Source organism: Crinia signifera, chromosome 19 (genome assembly GCF_055691185.1).
Source record: "Crinia signifera chromosome 19, ASM5569118v1, whole genome shotgun sequence".
NCBI lineage: Eukaryota > Metazoa > Chordata > Amphibia > Anura > Myobatrachidae > Crinia > Crinia signifera.
In genome coordinates, this window is record NC_139226.1 from 41,431,096 (window position 1) to 41,452,728 (window position 21,633).

Consider the following 21,633-nt stretch of genomic DNA (forward strand, 5'->3'; position numbering starts at 1 on the left):
GGTGCACGTCCTCCGACCTTTTCATTCCCCTACTATCCACGTCGGTGTGGAGTTGAGAATAGATTAGTGTGGCGAGCGCAGCGAGCCACCGAGCCTGAAGCGTGGTGAGCGCACGCGGATACCTGTCAAGCCGGGCGAGGGGCGTCCCTCGCGGCCTTGACAGGTATCCGCGTCCCCTCGCGGGGCTCGCTGCGCTCGCCATGCTTCGGGCTCGGTGGCTCGCTGCGCTCGCCACACTAATCTATTCTCAACTCCATGCCGACGTGGATAGTAGGGGAATGAAAAGGTCGGAGGACGCGCACCGCCGCCCCTCGCGGGCTTGCTGTGCTCGCCACGCTTCGGGTTCGCGTCAATCGTGGGGGTGACGGCCACAATGGGTGGCCATTATTTTTTACACACATGACGGGGCCATACCCAATGAGAAATGGCCCATATTGGCCCTTTTCCCATTTTTTACTATGTTAAATGGACTCAGTTTCAATGTTAAAATAATTTAACATTGAAGCCTATGGACACGATGGACCCGATTTCTCCATAGGCTTCAATGTTAAATTATTTTAACATTGAAGCCTATGGAGAAATCGGGTACATCGCGTCGGTCGCGTCGTGTGCGTTTTGGTATGCACCCGACGCGACCGACACGATTTTTTCCGACACGACCACCACGATAGAAATCATGGTGGCCGTGCTAGGAAACAAGTACCAAAATTAATTATGTCTTTGTGTGCGTGTACATGTGGTAGGGAATATAGATTGTAAGGTCCACTGGGGCAGGAACTGATGTGAATGTTCAAATATTCTCTGTACAGCGCTGCGGAATATGTATTCGCTATATATAAGAAACTTAATAAATAATAATAAATAAATAAACCCCATAGTGAAATGTATACAAAGTATTCAAGGGAATTACAGAGACATGGGGGGAAATGTAATAAGATGATAGATTCAGAAAGCAAGAGATTTGGTGAGAAATCTCCAGTGTTTTTAAAGCGGCAATCATTTACACTGCAAAACCAGTTTGATTTTGAAGTGTAAATGATTGCCGCTTTAAAAAAAAGCCTGGAGATACCAAATCTCTTGCTTTCTGAATCTCTCATCCTATTAAATGTCACCCATGATCTTCAGCAAAATCCATTACAGTATCAATAAACTGCAAAGCTATTACTAAATCAATGACTAAAATTAGATGAAAACGTTCAACAAGATCCACTGACTAAAACTTAACTAAATTAAAAAATTTGACAAAAATATGACATTTAATTTCGTCAAATTTTAGGAGAGACTAGGGGGGGGTATTCAATCTTGGGTCACGGCTGTCAAGCTGGCCCGACAGCCGTGACCCAGTCCCGTTCTCGGTCTGCTCGACCGAGAATTTGCAGGCGGGATTCAATGTCCTGCCTGCCTTGGGTCGAGAAGGGGGAGTGACCGCGAGCTGCGTCCGGGAAGAGGCGAGCTGCAGTGGGAGCTCGTCACTTCCCGGCCATTCTCGGCAGAATGAGCCCGACGGCTTGTGAAGTCGGGCTCGTTCTGCCGAGATCCCCTGTTCAATGCTGTCGGGGAAGACAGCATTGAATAGGGCCCTGCAGCCATCTCCGCCCGTCGGGAGATGGCTGCGGGAGATTTAATACTCCCTTAAAACTAAATTGAAAATCCCTGATGAAATAAACACTGGGTGAGACCTGTGTCTGCAGAACTGGCCGCACTACGCAACCTCTACATTGCTTCATGGGAAATGTGAACCTTCTTTATGACACAGTATACTTTATAACCTCGAGTCCTGGGCCCCCTTTCTGTCTGGGCCCGGGACTGGAGTCCACACAGCCCCCTTCCCAATGGCTGCCCTGCTGACAATTATCTCACAAAGGGCCTTATTCAGGTTTGCTTGGTAAGCTGCGAGCATCGCAGCTTAGCGAGCACCTTACGCTGCTCCACCGAATACCTGCCAACCCCCGCCGTTGATTCACTTCAGTACCGTGCAAGGGGATGTGTAACGAAAACACATCCCCTCCTGCCCTTTCCTGCCTTCACAAACAGAAGCCGGTGAAAACTGACTTTTATTTGCGTGTGCCTGGACGAAGACAGGGCTGGCAGCTCACGTCCGGTGGCTGTGTAATTGGGAGGGGGGGGGGGGTCGGTATAAGCGGCGCGGTGTATGTAATACGGGGGGTGCTGGCAGCGGCGTATGTAATTGGGGAGAGGCGGCGGCGTATGTAATGCGGGGGGCGGGGGTTGGTGGCCGCTGATGTAAAGCGGGGGGCGGGGCGGCAGCAGTGTTTGTAATGCGACAGAGTGGGCTCACCTGCTCCTTTCTGCTGGCTCCAGATGGGGGAACGGGAGCTGGGAGCACGCTGCCGCCACACATGAAGGCCCATGGGAGGTGCTGTGCGCTGTCGCGCATGCGCAGCAGCCGTCCTGTGGCCATTTTGGATGTGGGCAAAGTGCCGCAGCCCACCCAGCCCAGGGAGGAATGCGGCGGCCCGTTTTTAAGGAGTTTTGGGCCAGCCCACCGGGAAATGGCCAATCCACCCCTGCGCTCGCGCACCCACAGGAATTCCCAGCTTTTTCATGGAAACTCCCATAAAACACTGGCTTCCCAGTCCCCGCCGCCATCCGCCCCCGTTCCTCTGCTCTGAGACCATTCGTTAATGGGATCTGCACATATGCAAATACGCTATTGAGCATACGCAGACCCCCAAACATCTTAACGGGACTGAATGAACTAGGATCACCCCCAAAATACAAATAAGCACATCTTACATTTCACAGGAATTGTAAATTTGACTTTTTTTCTTTCATACTGTATCTCTATCACAGAAACCACTTTTGCTTTTAACACAATAGGATTTAGCATAAAACTGTCTCTTTCTTAAGCACCTTCTTTGAAAACTACACAATACAGGAATATATACAGGAAAGGCTTTGTCAGTCAACACTAAGCCCCCCTACTAGTGAAAGGGAATATACCATATCATTTCCTTTGTCACAGAAGATTGCTTATAAGAACAAATACTGAATAAATAACCGAAGTTCTCAGTCAACACATTCAGTTGTGTTTTTTCAATTCCACACCTGCGCGCAGTGCAATACATATAACATGTTCAAACACATTATTACATACTGTATATGGTAAATTTACAGTATATTATGCCTAGCGCCAATCATTCATATAAAAATTATTACACTGCAGCACAAGGGATTAATCCTTTCAGTGCCGGTGCCACCATATTAATCACATAGCCCCGGTGTCCAGCCACAAAGTATGGATAGCAATTGAAAATTGATTGTTGACAACTATCGATGTTTCTCATCCAATAAAAATGGATTTTCTATTTGATGCTGGAATTATGAAGGTTGCCACTGTCTCAAACTTGAATTACATGTGGCATTGATGGACAAACCGCCACTATTTGTGGACATCCCTACTAATAAGTGTATGCCTTCCTCTTCTATCCATTTTGGGGTCAATTTACGAAGATGTGAGTCCTATTAACCACTTGAGTGGTATTCCCGGAGACTTTCCGGGCTCAGCTGCGCTGCCGCAGCAGGCTGTCCTGGAAAATTTCTAGGCATACCACTATGTAGTAGGTGCGGGCTAGTGATGCCTCCATTGGAGCACCACTGGTGCACTGCCTTTAGGGGTCCCCCCCTCCGTCACTCCCCCCCCCCACCCCTCCTGTTGGTCCCCCCCAGTCCCTCCGCTCCGGTGTACCCGGACCTCCACCGTCTCCAGCCGCCAATCACATACTGTAGTGACGTAGACATAGGCGGCAGGCTCGGGGATGTTCGGGCGGCTCGAGGGGACTTGGGAGAGTTCAGGCACCCGAGTCCTCCTGAGCCACCGCAAAACATCCCCAAACCTGCAGTGTGATGACTGACAGGCAGCTGGGGCAGCGGCGGCAGGTGAGCTCTGGCGTACTAACGCCGGAGCAAAGGTGAGGGGGGGGGGGCCGCGGCTTCCTATGATCTGTGGTGGGTTTTGCTGGGGCAGGATAGATCTGCCCTGGTAGGTTTGTCCTGCCCCAGCAAAATCCACCACTCAAGGGGTTAAAGAACCAATCAGATTCAGTCTATTATCTTCTAGAAGGTGCTAAATAAATTAGTTCAGTCTGATTGGTTGCTATGGGGAACATGCTATCTTCAATAGAACGCCCATCTTAATTAATTTACCCCTGTGTGTCGATTTTTGACACTGAGTTTGCGCAGCATGTCATCCTTAAGTCAGGGTACACGGCTGATGTCAATCAACTGAGTAGACACTGCTGATTGGCTGATGGTGGGGAGAATGGGGTAATACATTGGTCACTCTGCCTACCCCGATAATCCACCGGCAGATCTCCATAACATTCTAGTGTGCGGCTGGGTACGTTGTATACAGCTACATTAGGTATTATCTAGCACTGTGCATTTTAGTACACTAGTATTTTTTAAAGTTTAAATTGACATTTTACTATTACAGTATGTGTCTTTTATGAATACTTGCCCTGTCATTTTTCTTGAGGCTGTGCAGTATTTCTAGGAGCCCGTACTACATTCGAGGAATGCTCAAGTGTTGCCATAACAACACAACACTGCTCACACTTTGCCGTATTACAATAAAAATAAAGGGAACAGTGAAAATAAATCTAAGGATGATAATCTGATTTAAAGACATCCCACTGAGCTACATTCTAACACCGACCATTGTTGGATAGTTGTAATATATTTTCCTTTGTGACTGCAAGTAAGGACAGGATGAATGTGAGTTGTGTCTTCTTTTTATTTAATTACTTTAACACAGATACTGTACACGACGAATTACTATTTGAAGTATATCTGAGCTTTCTAAAGCAATCAAAAAGACAGTAAAGCGATAAAAATCTAATTCAGGCTTGCTTTATATTGTATATCTGTGTGTTTTTAATTGTCTTTATGAATTTTGTCAGAGATTGTGGCTGAAATAGAGGGTTGGTCAGTGATGACACGGTACCTGAAAACATGGATATACCTACTCTAGGTGCAGAGATGGGGCCCAGAGCTGAGAAGGGGCCACATTCACTAATTGTAGTGTGGTATAAAATGAATTGGAGAGAATTATAACGGTACATAATGTGAACAGGGGCATTGTAATGTGGCACAATATCAAGTTAAGGCACTATACTATGGCACAATATGAACTGGGGACACTGTAATGTGGCATACTATGAAGTAAAGGCATACGTGAAGGCACTATAGTGTGACATAATCTAAACTTAGGACACTGTAATGTGGCAAAATATGAAGTGAAGGCACTATAGTGTGGCATAATATGACCTGGGGACACTGTAATGTGGCATAATATGAACTGAAGGCACTATAGTATGGCATAATATGATCTGGGGACACTAATGTGGTAATGTGATACTGGTATTTTGGTGGGTATTCAATATGTGCCGATATTTACGAATGCCGACTGTTTGCCAGGCAAGTCTATTTCTGCTTTTGATCGAAGTGCCGCGGGGCTGCGCATCGGGATCAAATCTAGATTGATTGCAGTTAACACTGATCAATTTCGATTAGATTTTGCTTCTAGAAGAAAGATCGATTAAAAAATGTGTCCAAATAGAACCGTGTGTACACCCCCTAAGACTACATCTAGTTTCTTATTGAATAGTTACGTCTGCATCCATTCTGTAGATGGCTTTTTTTTCTATGGAATGAAATCTCTTTTGTTCATATACTGTAGTTACGTTTTCAGTTGCACATGATTTAAGTTTATTTTTATGTTTACTGTACTTTTTATCATTTAATTATTTATTTAATTGATGCATATAGCTAACAAGTTTGTATTGTTTTGTTTTCCTTTCATTACACCTAGCTGGCCCTGTAATGCTGCTGTGGTTCTGCCTTCCTGACAATGCCCCAGAGTCCTGTATCAAGCGAGGAGGAGAGGAGGAGCATCTCCGAATACCCTGGGGGAGAGTCGGACTCCGACAGTTCCAGAGAGGACCCGGTCCCTGGAGGGAAAAACAATCCCACTCCTACCACCACCAGCAATATTAGTCCTAACCCTCTTTCATCATCCTCGGTAGCTGCACGGAGAATAAAGGAGAGATCCATGTCCGTTCCCGACGACTCTCACTTCAGCATGATGGTCTTTCGCATTGGCATTCCTGACCTGCATCAAACAGTAAGGATACGGGGGAGAGGGAATAGCATACGTGCAACACTGCCATATAATCAGAGCCGATAACTGAATATATATACAACATAACTCTGGAGCAGTCAGACTTTTCTACTGATCAATAGGAGGCCAGACTACAAGAACCAAACATTATGGTGGCTAACATGGGGGATCTAAGACTAATATCGCCTTATGGGGAGATTTATCATACAGTAGCCTTCAAAAAATTGGCGGTATACTTATGCTGGCCACACATCAGACCAACTTTCCTCCAACCATCCAACTAGTTGGTTGGATGGAATAAAAACCTGGTACTGGAGAGGAGCAAATGGAATTTGTAACTAAGTCATTTTCTTTCCCAAATCTGAAAATGGACAACAACTGTCACTCAGACAATGTATCTGTTTGATTTAAACAATTTCACTGAATGTTTTTGTCCATTCTCCTGAGTTTGTGAGCAAATTGCTTATTGGCAGTTGCCCCCATACAGTACCAGATTTTCAGTCCAACCAACCAACTAGTTGGATGGTTGGAGGAAAGTTGGTCTGATGTGTGGCCAGCATTAGAAACTAATCACATTCTAAATATACATTAATTGTACAAAATGGTTGGTGGAATCTGATGTCTACGGTCAGTCCACGATGATGTAACTTAAGGTGCATACACACTGTACAATTTTTGTTGACCAATTTCATTAATTTTGGTGATGAGGCGCATACCCGCCAGTTGTTCATCAAGGTGCATGCAGGTCAATTTGGATATCTTTCGTCTTTTGTCTTTCGTCAACATTTTTCATCAACATCTTTCGTCCAGGACACTGGGTTCAATTGAAATTGGTCATCAGTGTCTTTCAGTGTACACACTGAAAGATATTTTGGCCAATATTATTCAGAAGGGCCAAAATGAATGAAATTGGTCCAAAAAAAATTGCTAAAAAAAATTTGTACAGTCTGTATGCATCTTTACAGTGCGTTAGAACATCAAGCATCCAGAAAGCTCACTTCACTGGGGAATTGGGAAGGGAGTCTATTCTCTCGGGAGTGAGGGAGAGCTCTCCAACAAGTACAGAGGTACAGTATGTCAGTATGCACTAGTACTGCATGCCAGTATACAATTATCTAGTCACATCACTCTCACAGACTTTGGAGCATATTTGCCTACTTGCTGGCTGCCTTTTCCGAGAGAAGGCAGCCAGCTCAGGCAGGGGGGTGAGGCCGCTGCTGCGATTGGAAAAGGGGCATGGCAGGGGCAGAGCCAGACTGCCTTGTGGGCATGTCCAAAGCAGCCGGTATTTCATGCATTACACTGCGGTGGACGGCGCTAAAATGACCCGATTCGCGTCATCTGACTCACAGACCCCCGTTGAGGGGGCGGGTTAGGGGAGTCAGACTGCTTTCCGGGAGGGTTGCCCCTCTTTCCGGGAGGCCAGGAGGGGGACCCAATTTCCGGGACCCTCCCGGCCATTTCGGGAGTGTTGACAACCTTGCTTAGGAGGCAGTGGCTCCAAGCTGTGATATGGTCCCCAAGAAAGGGAGTTGCTGAAATAGGACAGATCTTTCTCCACTCGATAGAAAGAAGAAAGTGAACCTCGAAGCCAATTAAAGCTGCTGTATGAGGGAGGGTGTAAGTCTCCCCGTATAGAATATAAAAGGAAAAAAGGAGGGGTTTATACAGCGCTGGGTTTTTCTGAATGATGACAATTAAACACTTGGTTTAAGAAAATACAAAATACATTTATTGTACAGTATAACAATTAAGAGAGTACTCTCTAAACATAGAAAAAGAAAAAATTCATGTGTTAAAAAATTGCGCAATGTATTAAAAAATGGGGAAGGGGTAACGAAGATGAAAAATGGGAGTATTGTATGCACTGGGCTCCAAGAAAAAATGATGAAGACAGTTCGTATGCCAATATATGGTTATAGTTACCACCGATGGATAAGGAAGTATCAGGATCTCATCTGGGAACCTGAGAAAGTACCGGTTAATTCCCAGCTAGTAGGTCCAACTGCCTCCAGATGTTGGTGGAACAGGAATGGTGGGTGGAAGATGGAATGGCCAGCGCCGTGAATCTCTGTCCGGGAGGTGTGGACCTGGTTCTCCGATGGAAATGAGGCAGGAGTGGTGGTGAGAGATGGTATGACACCGCCGTGGATCACTGCCCAGGGAGAAGGGGGGCTAACAGCCCAAGATGGTGATAGCCGGTCCGGAATTGGTTTGCTGTGCTGGAGCCTGGTGAAAGGTGGTTCAGGCTATTAAAAGGTCCAAGTAGGGGGATAAGCTTGGATGTATCTCAGGATCTTGGATGTGGCTTGGCTCTTTCTCCACTCGATACATAGAGATTTGCTACAGTCACTGCTGACTCGCAACCCACCTTTGCAGCCCCTTTGAGCTGAAGAGTCCTGGAATGTTAGATAACAGATGAAAGTGAGCTACAGCTCGGCTGCTGTGTCTTAAAGAAATGAGGGGAGAAGATGATTTAAGGAAATGCACTAATTATTATACTAAAACTTGGGGGGGGGGGGGTTATCCAAGCTTGGAGAGAGATAAAATAGTGAAATAATGTACCAACCAGTCCGCTAATAACTGTTTTGCCTCGGGTGTGTAGTGAATGTATGCCACTGTAAGTATCCTTAGTATGACAGTATGCTCTAATACTGTATGTCAGTATGCACTAGAATGTATGCCAATATACTGTACAATTATCACTAGTATGCCAGCAAACACTAGTACTGTATGCCAGTATACAAGTATCACTAGAATGGCAGTATGCACTAGTAGTACTGTATGCCAGTATACAAGTATCACTACTATGGCAGTATGCACTAGTAGTACTGTATGACAGTATACAAGTATCATTAGTATGGCAGTATGCACTAGTACAGTATGTCTGTATACAAATATCACTAGAATTGCAGAATGCACTAGAACTGTATATAAGTATACAAATATCACTAGTATGACAGTATGCACTAGAATGTCAGTAAGCACTAGTACTGTATGCCAATATACTGTACAATTATCACTAGTATGCCAGCAAACACTAGTACTGTATGCCAATATACTGTACAATTATCACTAGTATGCCAGCAAACACTAGTACTGTATGCCAGTATACAAGTATCACTAGTATGGCAGTATGCACTATTACTGTATGTCTGTATACAAGTACCACTAGAATGGCAGTATGCACTAGAACTGTATATAAGTCTACAAGTATCACTAGTATGGCAGTATGCACTATTACTGTATGTCTGTATACAAGTATCACTAGAATGGCAGTATGCACTAGAACTGTATATAAGTCTACAAGTATCACTAGTATGGCAGTATGCACTATTACTGTATGTCTGTATACAAGTATCACTAGAATGGCAGTATGCACTAGAACTGTATATAAGTCTACAAGTATCACTAGTATGGCAGTATGCACTATTACTGTATGTCTGTATACAAATATCACTAGAATGGCAGTATGCACTAGAACTGTATATAAGTCTACAAGTATCACTAGTATGGCAGTATGCACTAGTACTGTATGTCTGTATACAAGTATCACTAGTATGGCAGTATATAAGTATGCAGTATTATCGCAAAATACATAATGATCTCTTTGCTGTGCTTACTATACCAAATATAGTAGCGGCCTTCAACAATTTAACAGTTACCAATTTCTGTTCTACCTTAGTCAAAGAGAATCCTGGTATATTTATTTGTACATTAGATGCTCTATTAAATGTGCTGGAGTCTGCTTAATAGCACCTTCCTGAGTGCTAGACTGCCCATATGGGATGCCCGATATAGCTTTGTGCTCAGTTCCTCTTAATTTTCCATCCTTATCGTGAGGTCTCTGTGGGGGTCATTACCTGCAAAGTTATGATTAATCTCTAACTCAGCACAAACAAAATCAAATAAACCGGTCTCCCTTCGGCCCCTCTCCTGCACTCACATCCAACTACTCATTAAATCCTGTACTGTGCTGCACATGAAGGGCTACCGGGAATGTTCGGAAAACACTTTAACGAGTGACACTGGAAACTTTGTTAGGTGTGTAATATTTGCTGCTGTGAAGACACAAATTGAGCGTTGTGTTTAGTCAGCAATTTACAGTAGCTCATCCTTACAATTGCTCAAACTCTAGATAATAAGATTATAAGCATTGCACCGTGACCTGTCCTTACACCCTGGAAATAGAGATTCCAGAAGTCTTACAAGATATTTTATTTTAACTTAGGGTCTTATTCAGATCTGATCGCTAGGCTGTGTACACTCGCAGCCTAGAGAACTGGTCCATAGGCAAACGCAGGGGGAGGGGGTGTTTCTGGTCGCCCAGAGCTGCTGCACATGCCCAGTGTACCAGCTTCTTCTACCTCATTTGCTGTGTGTGTGGATCTGAGCCCTGGACCAGAGAGCAGCTGCCAGGAGGAAGAGACAGGAGCCTCACCATGAAGTGGGAAATTGTGAGCTTAGAAAGTGCAGTACTGGTTCTGTTTGTGTATTGATTATGTATGTTTAACTTTTTACAACCAATTATCTTATTTAAATGTTTGAAACAGACTATACTATAGGCCATCTGTACTATAATATATCAATACTGTATTCCTTACAGTATCCAGTATATAAAAAGACCAACTTTCGGGGCTGTTAACACCCCCCCCCCCCCTGACTCCCGTACTTGCTCCAATACCCTCCACCCTATAAAAATTCTGTGTTTGCCACTGAGGTCAGTGCCGCCTGCCAACAACCCACCAAATGTCCACCATTCCCCTACCCCCCCCCCTCTGCAACCAGCACCAGCCGCATCCCCTTCCTAGCATGCGAGGGAATGTGTACGAGAGCACATTCCCTCACATGCGGCTAAAGGGAACAGAGATCATTCGATGGTCGTGACATTTATTGGATCGTCAGGGTCAAAAGGGAGATATGGAAAAGGTAGTAGAAAAAGCCGACAGGGTCAAAAGACAAGCAATGAAATAGGCAACACAATTCCATTGACACAAGTTTGACTGTCTATCTGGAAACTCACTATCTTTACATTGATTCATAAAATTTTCATACACAGCAACGTGTAGCTCATAATACAATGAGGATTAAAAGTTAGCTCCACCCCAAAAAAAAACATTTATATGAATGGTTTATTGCCCCAAAATCATTAGGAAAGCTTGGTCATAAAAACTATATTTTTAAAGCAATGATTAAAGTTTTTTTTTAATAGCCCTACATTTTTAATATGCCATACTTCCCAACCGTGCCAATCGATTTTGCAGGAGATGCGCCCACTCCCAGGAGTCTAATCAGCCTATTGGTTAATCAGGCCCTGCCCAGGGTCCACTTGTTTACTGTCTAACTCGCAGTATTAAAGAGGAAATGGCCACCACCAAACATCTATAGGCACTCGCTCCAATATAAATAAAACATCTCTCAGCCACACCATAATCTCCTGCCTATTTCAGTTTAAATATTCAAATTACTCTGTGTAACAGCACATGCAAATAAAGTCAAAAACATATATGGATGATGCAGGTATTTAGTGAAAATGGTCTAGTACAAGTAACAATGTATAGTAAAAATACTTCAAATATCCCAGAAGGCCTTGCTTATTATAAACAGGTGAAAACGTAGGAAAAAAATTGAAAAAATTGTTTAAACTGACCGTCGGCCTAGCGTCCAAATGACAGCAAAGACATTGACAAAGAAACTGTTAGGCAAGTTTTGCATCAAAACTTGAGCATGACAATAGTTTGTGTTAAGATGGTACCGAGGCCTCAAATTTATACAGTACATATACTTAGGAACCAATTTATGCAGATTCACATTTTTTTTAGATAAAGTAATTGATGCAACATGGATCTTTTTGGTAAGGTCCTGAGACAAATAGGTCATTCCATGCACTGGAAGACACCATCAACGTCAAGAATGAAGGAAGAACGTCAAAGCACATCCAAATTGAAAGCCATTTTAATTGTTTTCTTTGACATCAGAAGAAATAAGCCAGAGTTATGGGAACATGGTTACATCATCCACCTGGACAACACAATTCAGGATGACATAAATCTCAACTGTGGAGAAGTTTTTGGCTGAGAAAAAGATTGCAGTGCTAGAACACCCTCCATATTCACCAGACCTATCAGAGTGTGACTTCTTTCTTTCCCCTAAAGTCAAATCTATAATCAAGGGAACTTGTTTTGCTTCAGTTACTGAGGTAAAGAAGAAAATGATTGAGCTGACAGATAATGAGCTACAGCATGGTTTTGACCAATGGAAAATAAGAATGCAGCATTGTTGGCTTCAGAAGGGATGTACACCATGGAGAAGGGCAACTAGTATTCATCAGCAACAGCCACTCCCCTAACCAGGGCATCCACAGGCAGAGGAAGAGATAACCAGGAACCATTGCCTAATTGGTCTACCTTAAATTTGTCGATCTTTCCCAATACAATCTCTTTTTGACTTGAGACAATGACAAAAGGCAAGCCTGAATTCATGGATCGTTTGTCCCAGTAATAAGCTCACTCAACATCAAAGATGCCATCGACAAGGGCCATGGACAAGGCTAAACTAAATAATACCTCTCAAGGTCCAGCCACTGCCCCAGCATCAACTAAATAAAGCTTCCATAGGACTCCAAAGCATTTAATGTTAAACCCTGAATGGTTGAAACTATGACCTAATAGTGCATGACAATAAAGACTGAAAACTAGCCCACAGAAAACCTTTTTAATGGGTCTGCAATCTCGTTGTCATCACCAGGTGATGGGGGGGAAAACAAAACGATGCTCCGTAACAACTGGACAGTAGGAGCAGATGGGGCAATTTCATTGTCAGTAGCCGGTATGACACCTGGGATGTTGCACCAATACACCAATACAGAGCTTTGATGTCCAAAAGTTAAAGGCAGCATATTTGCATCAGACCTTCTCCATGGCAGCATTCTGGTCAAGTATCACACAATACTCATACCCCAAGCACTATAAATCCAACCAAGCTTGCCAGAGCCCATAAAAGCTCCACAAATGAACTTGAAACAGTTTAAGGAAAAAATATTCATACACCACTAAAATCATGTAAGAACGAAACCCGAATGATCTATCAACTCATTAGTTAAGAGTCAAGACCACCATGAGATGCGCCTGTGTCACCCATTAATGTTGTCCTTCTATCCTACAACATGAAACCACACCCCCATATTACATAAAACCATGCCCCATACTACAGAAAACCACACCCCATACTACAGAAAACCACACCCCCATACTACAGAAAACCACACCCCATACTACATAAAACCATGCCCCATACTACATAAAACCACACCCCATACTACATAAAACCACACCCCCATACTACAGAAAACCACACCCCTTAGGTCTTATGCGACACAAATTGAGCACCCTTGTATGGATTTAACCTGCGTCACCTTCTTCATTTCTACAAAACCAACAATCTGCTCACACAACTGCAGGATATTCTCCTTAGATGTCCTGCAACGCCCCATGAATATATCAAGCTTGATAGTCAAACTTGAAAAAACTGGTTGCTTGTCCCTCTGTCTTGGGTCTAGAAATTTCAACCATGTAACATTGCACAGCACCTGAATTAAATAAAGGACAACCCTACATACCTCGGTATCACCTGGGCTCACAAACAAAAGCTCATCCCAGTGGTGAGGCTTGTATGGTAAGCACCATTTTAAAAATAACCTACAGTATGAAGACAAAGTGATAAGACACCCTAATGCAAGCAACATGGTGTGCTCCGGCAGCAAACAAATGTTCATGTCCCTGCTGTCACAGACCGGCGCTGCATACATTTTGGGCATGCCCGGTCAGAAGTCCACCAGCAGCAATATTGCATAAAAAAAATAGTTTTTGTCTTGGGACTATGTAAAATCCGGACCTGTACAAGACCCCGGAACGCCGGACCGGACAGTAAACATTATGGCTTTATTCTCTCCCTCCTCCTCTCCCTGGTGACACCCCCGGACAGACACCACCCCCCCCCCCCCCGCAGTTCCAGTCCAGTATTCTGGGCACTCGTCTGGTTCCGGTTTTCACCCATACCCAAACATTGCGTAGGAACTGACAGCTGGGGTTAATGCTGTGCGTCTACGACAGCTAGTGTTCCTTACAGCTCTAGTTGTCGGAACAGTCATTTCTACTGACCTTTCAAAAAAATGGGATATCAAACCAGTGGCGCAATGAATAATACTTAAAGTTTATGTGTCCAGACTCTTCCCGGTGTGACAATGATGATGCTCCGGTAGGTCGGGTTTATCCAGGTGAAGGTGATGAACGTGGAAAAAATATAATAAACAAAAATTAGAATACTGTGTATGTGTCTATTTATTATAAACGCTCAGTGGCGTAGTGTTAGTTATATATATGGAGAGCGTTTAGATGCCCCTTAGGCGTACCAGAACTCACGTGGGTTCAAGATGGTACTCCTCTTATAAAGGTTTCTTTATTTGGTTAACCGAAGGGGGATGTAACTTCTCCAGATCAATATGTGCATAAACCGTGATGATTCCGTGGTAACTCGGAAAAATAGAGAAGTGTCTGAGATCTAGAGTCTCAAATATATATAGGTACAGTAGGTAATGTGAGAGCTGTGTAAGTACAAAAACCTAGACAGCGTACCTCACTTACTGGAAGAAAAGGGGAGATACATATGTAAAGGTATCTTTATATACTTGGGGGAAAGCGTACCCCTACTCACGATGTTTTGCGGGATTTTCAAACCTATAGAGGTTTCTTTTCCTGTGCAGTATCTCACTAATTAGATATTATCGATAGACGGATGGATCCCAGTGTTTTCACAGTTGCTCAGGGAAAAAAGAAAATTTGTCTGAAAAATATGGTCTCATCATATGTGTGTATAATAGATGATGTGAGGGCTGTATAAGTACGGCAGAACTTAAACAGCGTACCTCACTTACTCAAAAGGAAGGAAGGGTACACATATAAAGGTGTCTTTGTAGGCCAAAAGGAAAGCGTACCCCTACTCACGATGTTTTAAGGGGTTTTCAAACCTATAAAGGTTTCTTTTCTAGCACGGTGTCTCACTGGTTTGGTATCGTTGATGGGATATGGAACTCACAGATTTTCAATTTCAGTGTTCCCAGGTGCATAGAATATAAAGAAATTTCACCAATGTAAGGAAATATCCTTTTAGATTCAATATAGATGTTTTCAACACCATAATATGGTGGCGTACCTTACTCAACCCTTTTGATAGGGGGCAGAAAGCCCATAAAGGTTTCTTTTATCCAAAATATCAGAAGGCCAGTTCAAGGTAAAAAAACTCCACAAAATTTAATAGATAAAATAGTACAGAAGTCCCATGGGCAGGTCATAAGGACATACACAAAAGCATAAAATCCAAAGGTTCACAAGAGATGATCCAAAAACAATTTCCAAAATTTTTTTTAAAAAACAAAAATACTGTTAAAAAGATTCAATATACATACATCCGGAAGTGTGGCTTGATAAAGGTCATCAAGACCGAAATGCGTTGATCGTGCCAGAGATAAGTGAGCAGCCACACTTCCGGATGTATGTATATTGAATCTTTTTAACAGTATTTTTTTATTTTTTATTTTTTCTGGAAATTGTTTTTGGATCATCTCTTGTGAACCTTTGGATTTTATGCTTTTGTGTATGTCCTTATGACCTGCCCATGGGACTTCTGTATTATTTTATCTATTAAATTTTGTGGAGTTTTTTTACCTTGAACTGGCCTTCTGATATTTTGGATAAAAGAAACCTTTATGGGCTTTCTGCCCCCTATCAAAAGGTACGCCACCATATTATGGTGTTGAAAACATCTATATTGAATCTAAAAGGATATTTCCTTATATTGGTGAAATTTCTTTATATTCTATGCACCTGGGAACACTAACAAACCAGTGAGACACCGTGCTAGAAAAGAAACCTTTATAGGTTTGAAAACCCCTTAAAACATCGTGAGTAGGGGTATGCTTTCCTTTTGGCCTACAAAGACACCTTTATATGTGTACCCTTCCTTCCTTTTGAGTAAGTGAGGTACGCTGTTTAAGTTCTGCCGTACTTATACAGCCCTCACATCATCTATTATACACACATATGATGAGACCATATTTCTCAGACAAATTTTCTTTTTTCCCTGAGCAACTGTGAAAACACTGGGATCCATCCGTCTATCGATAATATCTAATTAGTGAGATACTGCACAGGAAAAGAAACCTCTATAGGTTTGAAAATCCCGCGAAACATCGTGAGTAGGGGTACGCTTTCCCCCAAGTATATAAAGATACCTTTACATATGTATCTCCCCTTTTCTTCCAGTAAGTGAGGTACGCTGTCTAGGTTTTTGTACTTACACAGCTCTCACATTACCTACTGTACCTATATATATTTGAGACTCTAGATCTCAGACACTTCTCTATTTTTCCAAGTTACCACGGAATCATCACGGTTTATGCACATATTGATCTGGAGAAGTTACATCCCCCTTCGGTTAACCAAATAAAGAAACCATTTATAAGAGGAGTACCATCTTGAACCCACGTGAGTTCTGGTACGCCTAAGGGGCATCTAAACACTCTCCATATATATAACTAACACTACGCCACTGAGCGTTTATAATAAATAGACACATACACAGTATTCTAATTTTTGTTTATTATATTTTTTCCACGTTCATCACCTTCACCTGGATAAACCCGACCTACCGGAGCATCATCATTGTCACACCAGGAAGAGTCTGGACACATAAACTTTAAGTATTATTCATTGCGCCACTGGTTTGATATCCCATTTTTTTGAAATTTCTGTACTTTGAAGTAAAGGTGTATCTTCAGGGATTGGCAACCTAAGGCAGCATTGCGCCACGTACCATCTGTCATTTCTTTATTTCTACTGACCGTTCATCAATCTGCACTTTTCCCCATAATGTCCCTTCATACATCTACCCATCGTTGTAAAGTTTGTTGGAGAATGCGAACTCAATTATAATAATGTATACATAGATATTTAATTAAGTCTCAATTGCTCCTTTGACTTTGGTAATCCCAATAAAAGGACTGTCCCCAATGATGGGCTAACCAGTAGTGAAAGGGCTTATGCAGTTATATTGGATGCCATTGTAAGACTCAGTGTAATTGAATGATCAGTGGCTTGCCCTCTGCACTCTCTCCAGACAGTCTATGCCCGGCAGCTGTGCTCTGTGCTGTGACTTTCTGACGCTTGCCGTTGATTGACAGCTGTCTGGCTGCAGCACTACGGGGCTCTTAAATTATTTTTAAACAGCTCACACTATGAGACAAACATACAAAACTGTCATTGGCAGTCGTATAAGCAGTGTATGAGAGTATAACAAACCAATGCCTTCCCAGGATATTACCACAATGCCACGGATGAGAACACAAATACAGTTATGCTGTAAAATTAATCAAGGATAATTAAGTGGCTCTTTCATATGGCTGTTTTATAGTAACATTTGCTGAGGGTTACTATATGCCATGTAATATCTTTATTAATGGCTTCAGTACCCCCCAGGATATTGGATACGTCACTTACCGTACCTTACATTGTTGCTCAGTGAAAGTATATTAGGGAGTAAAAAGGAATGCAATCTCTAGGCAAAGAATACATTTTATCTATAGCCCCTAGCCCATATCCCATATGTATTTAGGAGAACAGTACATACGTAATAGTTTTATCTATAGTTCTTTCTCTAGATACAGTATAAAGGGGCCTACACACGGGCCCCCTATATTTAATCATCTCCATGTACAGTAGAAGTACAATGAGACGGGACTATGTAAAAACCGGACCCCGACAAGACCACAGACCGCCGGACCGGACATCAAAATCTGCATTCCAGAGCTTGTAGTGTCTGGCCCGGGGGATACCTGTGATAGCTTTCACCAGGGACATGAGGAAGGGGAGATTACAGCCTCGCCGTGTGGTCCAATCCGTTACGGATTTTGCTACATGCCCGGACCATACAGGGAGGCTTTATTCTCCCCCTCCTCCTCTCCCTGGTGACAGCTATACCATGAAGCCCCTCAAGACAGGACACCCCCCCCCCCCCCAGGACCAGACACTACAAGCTCTGGAATGCAGATTTTGATGTCCGGTCCGGTGGTCCGTGGTCTTGTCCGGGTCCGGTTTTTACCCATACCCCAATAAGACTGTAAAATAACGATTCCCCCAACCAGGCCTGTGTCATATGTGAAAGGCTCATCCTCCAGGCCATTCTTCTGGGGTCATCCTGTCCCACGATAATTCTGAAATACAGATCTTCCAACATGTTTTGTATTGGGATCACTGATCAGACATATATCGTTGTCATCCAGCTGGATCAGACTTTTTTAATACGTCAGTCGTCGCAAGCAGTGTCAGACTGTCTCAAGGCTACAGGACACCTCATTTGGGGGTCAGGTTACAGACTGTACAGTTGAAATATATATTGCTAGTCTATTAGAGGGTCAGTTACCTGGTGGTGGAGCAGCACGGACGGACATGGGGGCCTGCTTCGCTTCTATAAAACCTACATATAGGTCCGCCCTCCTGCCAATCAAAATGGGTCATCATGACATTGGGCGGCGATAACTTTGCCAGGCCCCATTATAGGAGGGTGTGTGGCTTATGCAGAGGAGGTGTGGCCAAACCCCTTCTTAGAGAATATTACAAGTTATATTTTACAGGTAGCCTGAATGGGTGGGGTGTCTGAACCGGTGGGCCATGGTCTCTCCCCTGTGTTTGCAGGATGGAGAGTAAGGGGTACATTTCATAAAGCTTCTAAAAACAAAAAGAGGTGATGTTGCTGATAGCAACCGTTCAGATTCTGTGTATAATTCCTCCATTGCATCCTAGAAAATGATAGACATCATCTGATTGGTTGCTATGGAAAACATCACCTCTTTTTGTTTTTTAGAAGCTTTACTAAACTTACCCTTATGTAGGGACGGGGCAATGGTCAGAGAGGGTGCTCAGAATGGTACTGCAGCTGACAGGTTGGTGGAGGCGGGCTGATCAGGGCAGAGCAATGGTGTGGGGAGTAGCAGCAGACTGGGAGGGGGCTACAATCTGTTTTTTTTACACAACATTTTTTATTCGAATTTATATAACAAATGTGAGCAACGCTGGAATTTTTAGTTTATATTGTGCACATCTCTCACAGATTTGTTGATCAAAAAACAGACAAAAATAGCACCTGCAGGCATAATCTTTCTTATAAGAGAGCTGCACACATGTAATAGTGCCTTTATTGAAAACACTTCATATTTTATATTTTTATTGTGTGCATATATATACAATTGCTATTTTTGTTTTTGTTTTATCATATTTTATGGTGATTACTTTTTTGTAGTTTTGTCTGGTATTTCTTTTTTTCTGTGCTGCCTACGAATGTGTTATAGACATAGAGAATAGCCTGTTTTATTTTTAAAATGATATCAGGCCTGCACACGGTACAGAAGGTCATAAAAGCTGTTCTCAATACACCGGGAGCAAACAATATTTATTTTTTACTTCCATGGGTACTTATGTAGTATCTGGACGCCCGATAAAAAAATCGGGACCATCGCATCGCATCGATCGTATGCGATGCGATGGACCAGATTTTTTCATCGGATTCAATGTTAAAATGGAGTCCATTTTAACATAGGATTCTATTGGAAAATGGGCCCATTTCATTTCCTCACTATCCAATGGGCATGGAGTTGGATATAAACCTGTGGCGAGCGTAGCGAGCCACTGAGCCCGAAGCGTGGCGAGCGAACGCAGATTTCTTAAACAGTATCCTGTGTCCCCTCGCGGGGCTCGCTTCGCTCGCCACGCTTCGGGCTCGGTGGCTCGCTACGCTCGCCACAGGTTTATATCCGACTCCATGCCCACTTGGATAGTGGGGAAATGAAATGGGCCCATTTTCCAATAGAATCCTATGTTAAAATGGACTCCATTTTAACATTGAATCTGATGAAAAAATCGGGTCCATCGCATCGCATCGCATTGCATACGATCGATGCGATGCGATGGACCCGATTTTTTTATCGGGCGTCCAGATACTACATAAGTACCCTTCCATGAAGTATAAGCCACATTCAGTATGAACATATACGTATTATAAATTTAAGTAAAATATTGTTATATTTTTTTCAAAAACAATAAATATGTAAATAAATGAAATATCGAAATGACCAAATTAAATAGATTTTAGAACTTTGGCTCATTACCAATTGCCAATAAGTTGCTAGCTGTTCCTGCCCTCATTGCCTGTAGGACATATTTACCACTAAGGGGGGTATTCCATCTCCCACGCTATTCCCAACAGGGATCTCGGCTAGGGAAGCCAATCCCAGAGCATTTTTTCAATCCCGGAATTCGGGATTGAAAAATGCCCAATCCCGGGATTCCCGGGATCCCCGGGATTGGCTTCCCTAATTAAAAAACCCACCCCGCATATTTACTTACATGTGCGATGCGGTGCAGCCGGGCAGGTGGTCGGTGAAGCTGGGAGGGTGGGCGGTCCATTGCTGATGCCGGGAGACGGGCGGGAGGCAGCCACTTCACTTCAGGAGCCGGGCAGGGAGGTGTGCGGGCGGCCGAGCAGGCAGGCGGGCGATGACAGGACGGGGCTGCGCAGCTGCTTGGCCTGCGCAGCGTGACCTCTGGCCTCGTCACACTGCGCAGAGCCACAATGCCGAACGGGAGTAGCCGGACAGCGTCTGAGCACTTGCTCAGATGCTGCCCGGCATTAGACTGCGCATGCGCAGTCTAATCCCGAAATCCCGGGATTGGAAACTCCAATCCCGGGATTGAAATCCCGGCGTTTTAGGGGCCAAATCCCTGGATCCCGCCGATCCCGATCCCGGGATTGGCCACCCTAATCTCGGCAGAATGGACCCGACTTCAGAAGCAGTCGAGCCTGTTCTGCCGAGAACGGCCATGGATTGTTGAGCTCCAAGCTGCAGCTCGATGATCCACGGGCGTATCTCGCGGCAACGCCTCCTTTTCAATGTTCGGCAGGCGGGACATTGAATCCCGCCTGCCGATTACCAGTCGAGCCGGCCGAGAACAGGACAGGGTCACGGCTGTCGGGCCAGCCCGGCAGTCGTGACCCGGGATTGAATATCCCCATAAGGGTTTGTGGTGTGTAACTATTTTCCCAACCCACAATGCATTGTAAATTACCGCTTCATTTAACACTGTTGGGTCTTCAAGTAGTTATTACGGTCATAGGTCGACACATATTAGGCAGTATTTCATGCCCTACCACCCACTAGGGTGTGAAGGGAAAATAGAAGAGTGTGCCGAGCACAGCTGTACACTTTGACAGTGTCCATGTCGACTATGTCGACATTTGGGACAAAAAATGTTAAAACATCATGTCGACCTTTTGATTGTCGACATAATGCTTCTGTTGACCTTCCAACTCTGTCAACATTAGCCATGTGGACTTATTTCATGTGTCACCTCGGTGGTCGACACAGTTCATGTCGACCTAATATT

General features: G+C 43.7%; 1 protein-coding gene across 2 annotated transcripts in view; it reads left to right on the forward strand.

The window, feature by feature from the left end:
* SHANK1 (SH3 and multiple ankyrin repeat domains 1) overlaps positions 1-21,633 on the forward strand; it is a 463,174-nt gene that overhangs the window by 179,979 nt on the left and 261,562 nt on the right. For both annotated transcript variants that reach the window (XM_083162439.1, XM_083162440.1), the window contains exon 2: positions 5,834-6,145. In XM_083162439.1, the coding sequence (XP_083018565.1) occupies positions 5,873-6,145 (273 nt within the window). In that variant the 5' untranslated portion in view covers positions 5,834-5,872. The remainder of the gene's footprint in view (positions 1-5,833; positions 6,146-21,633) is intronic.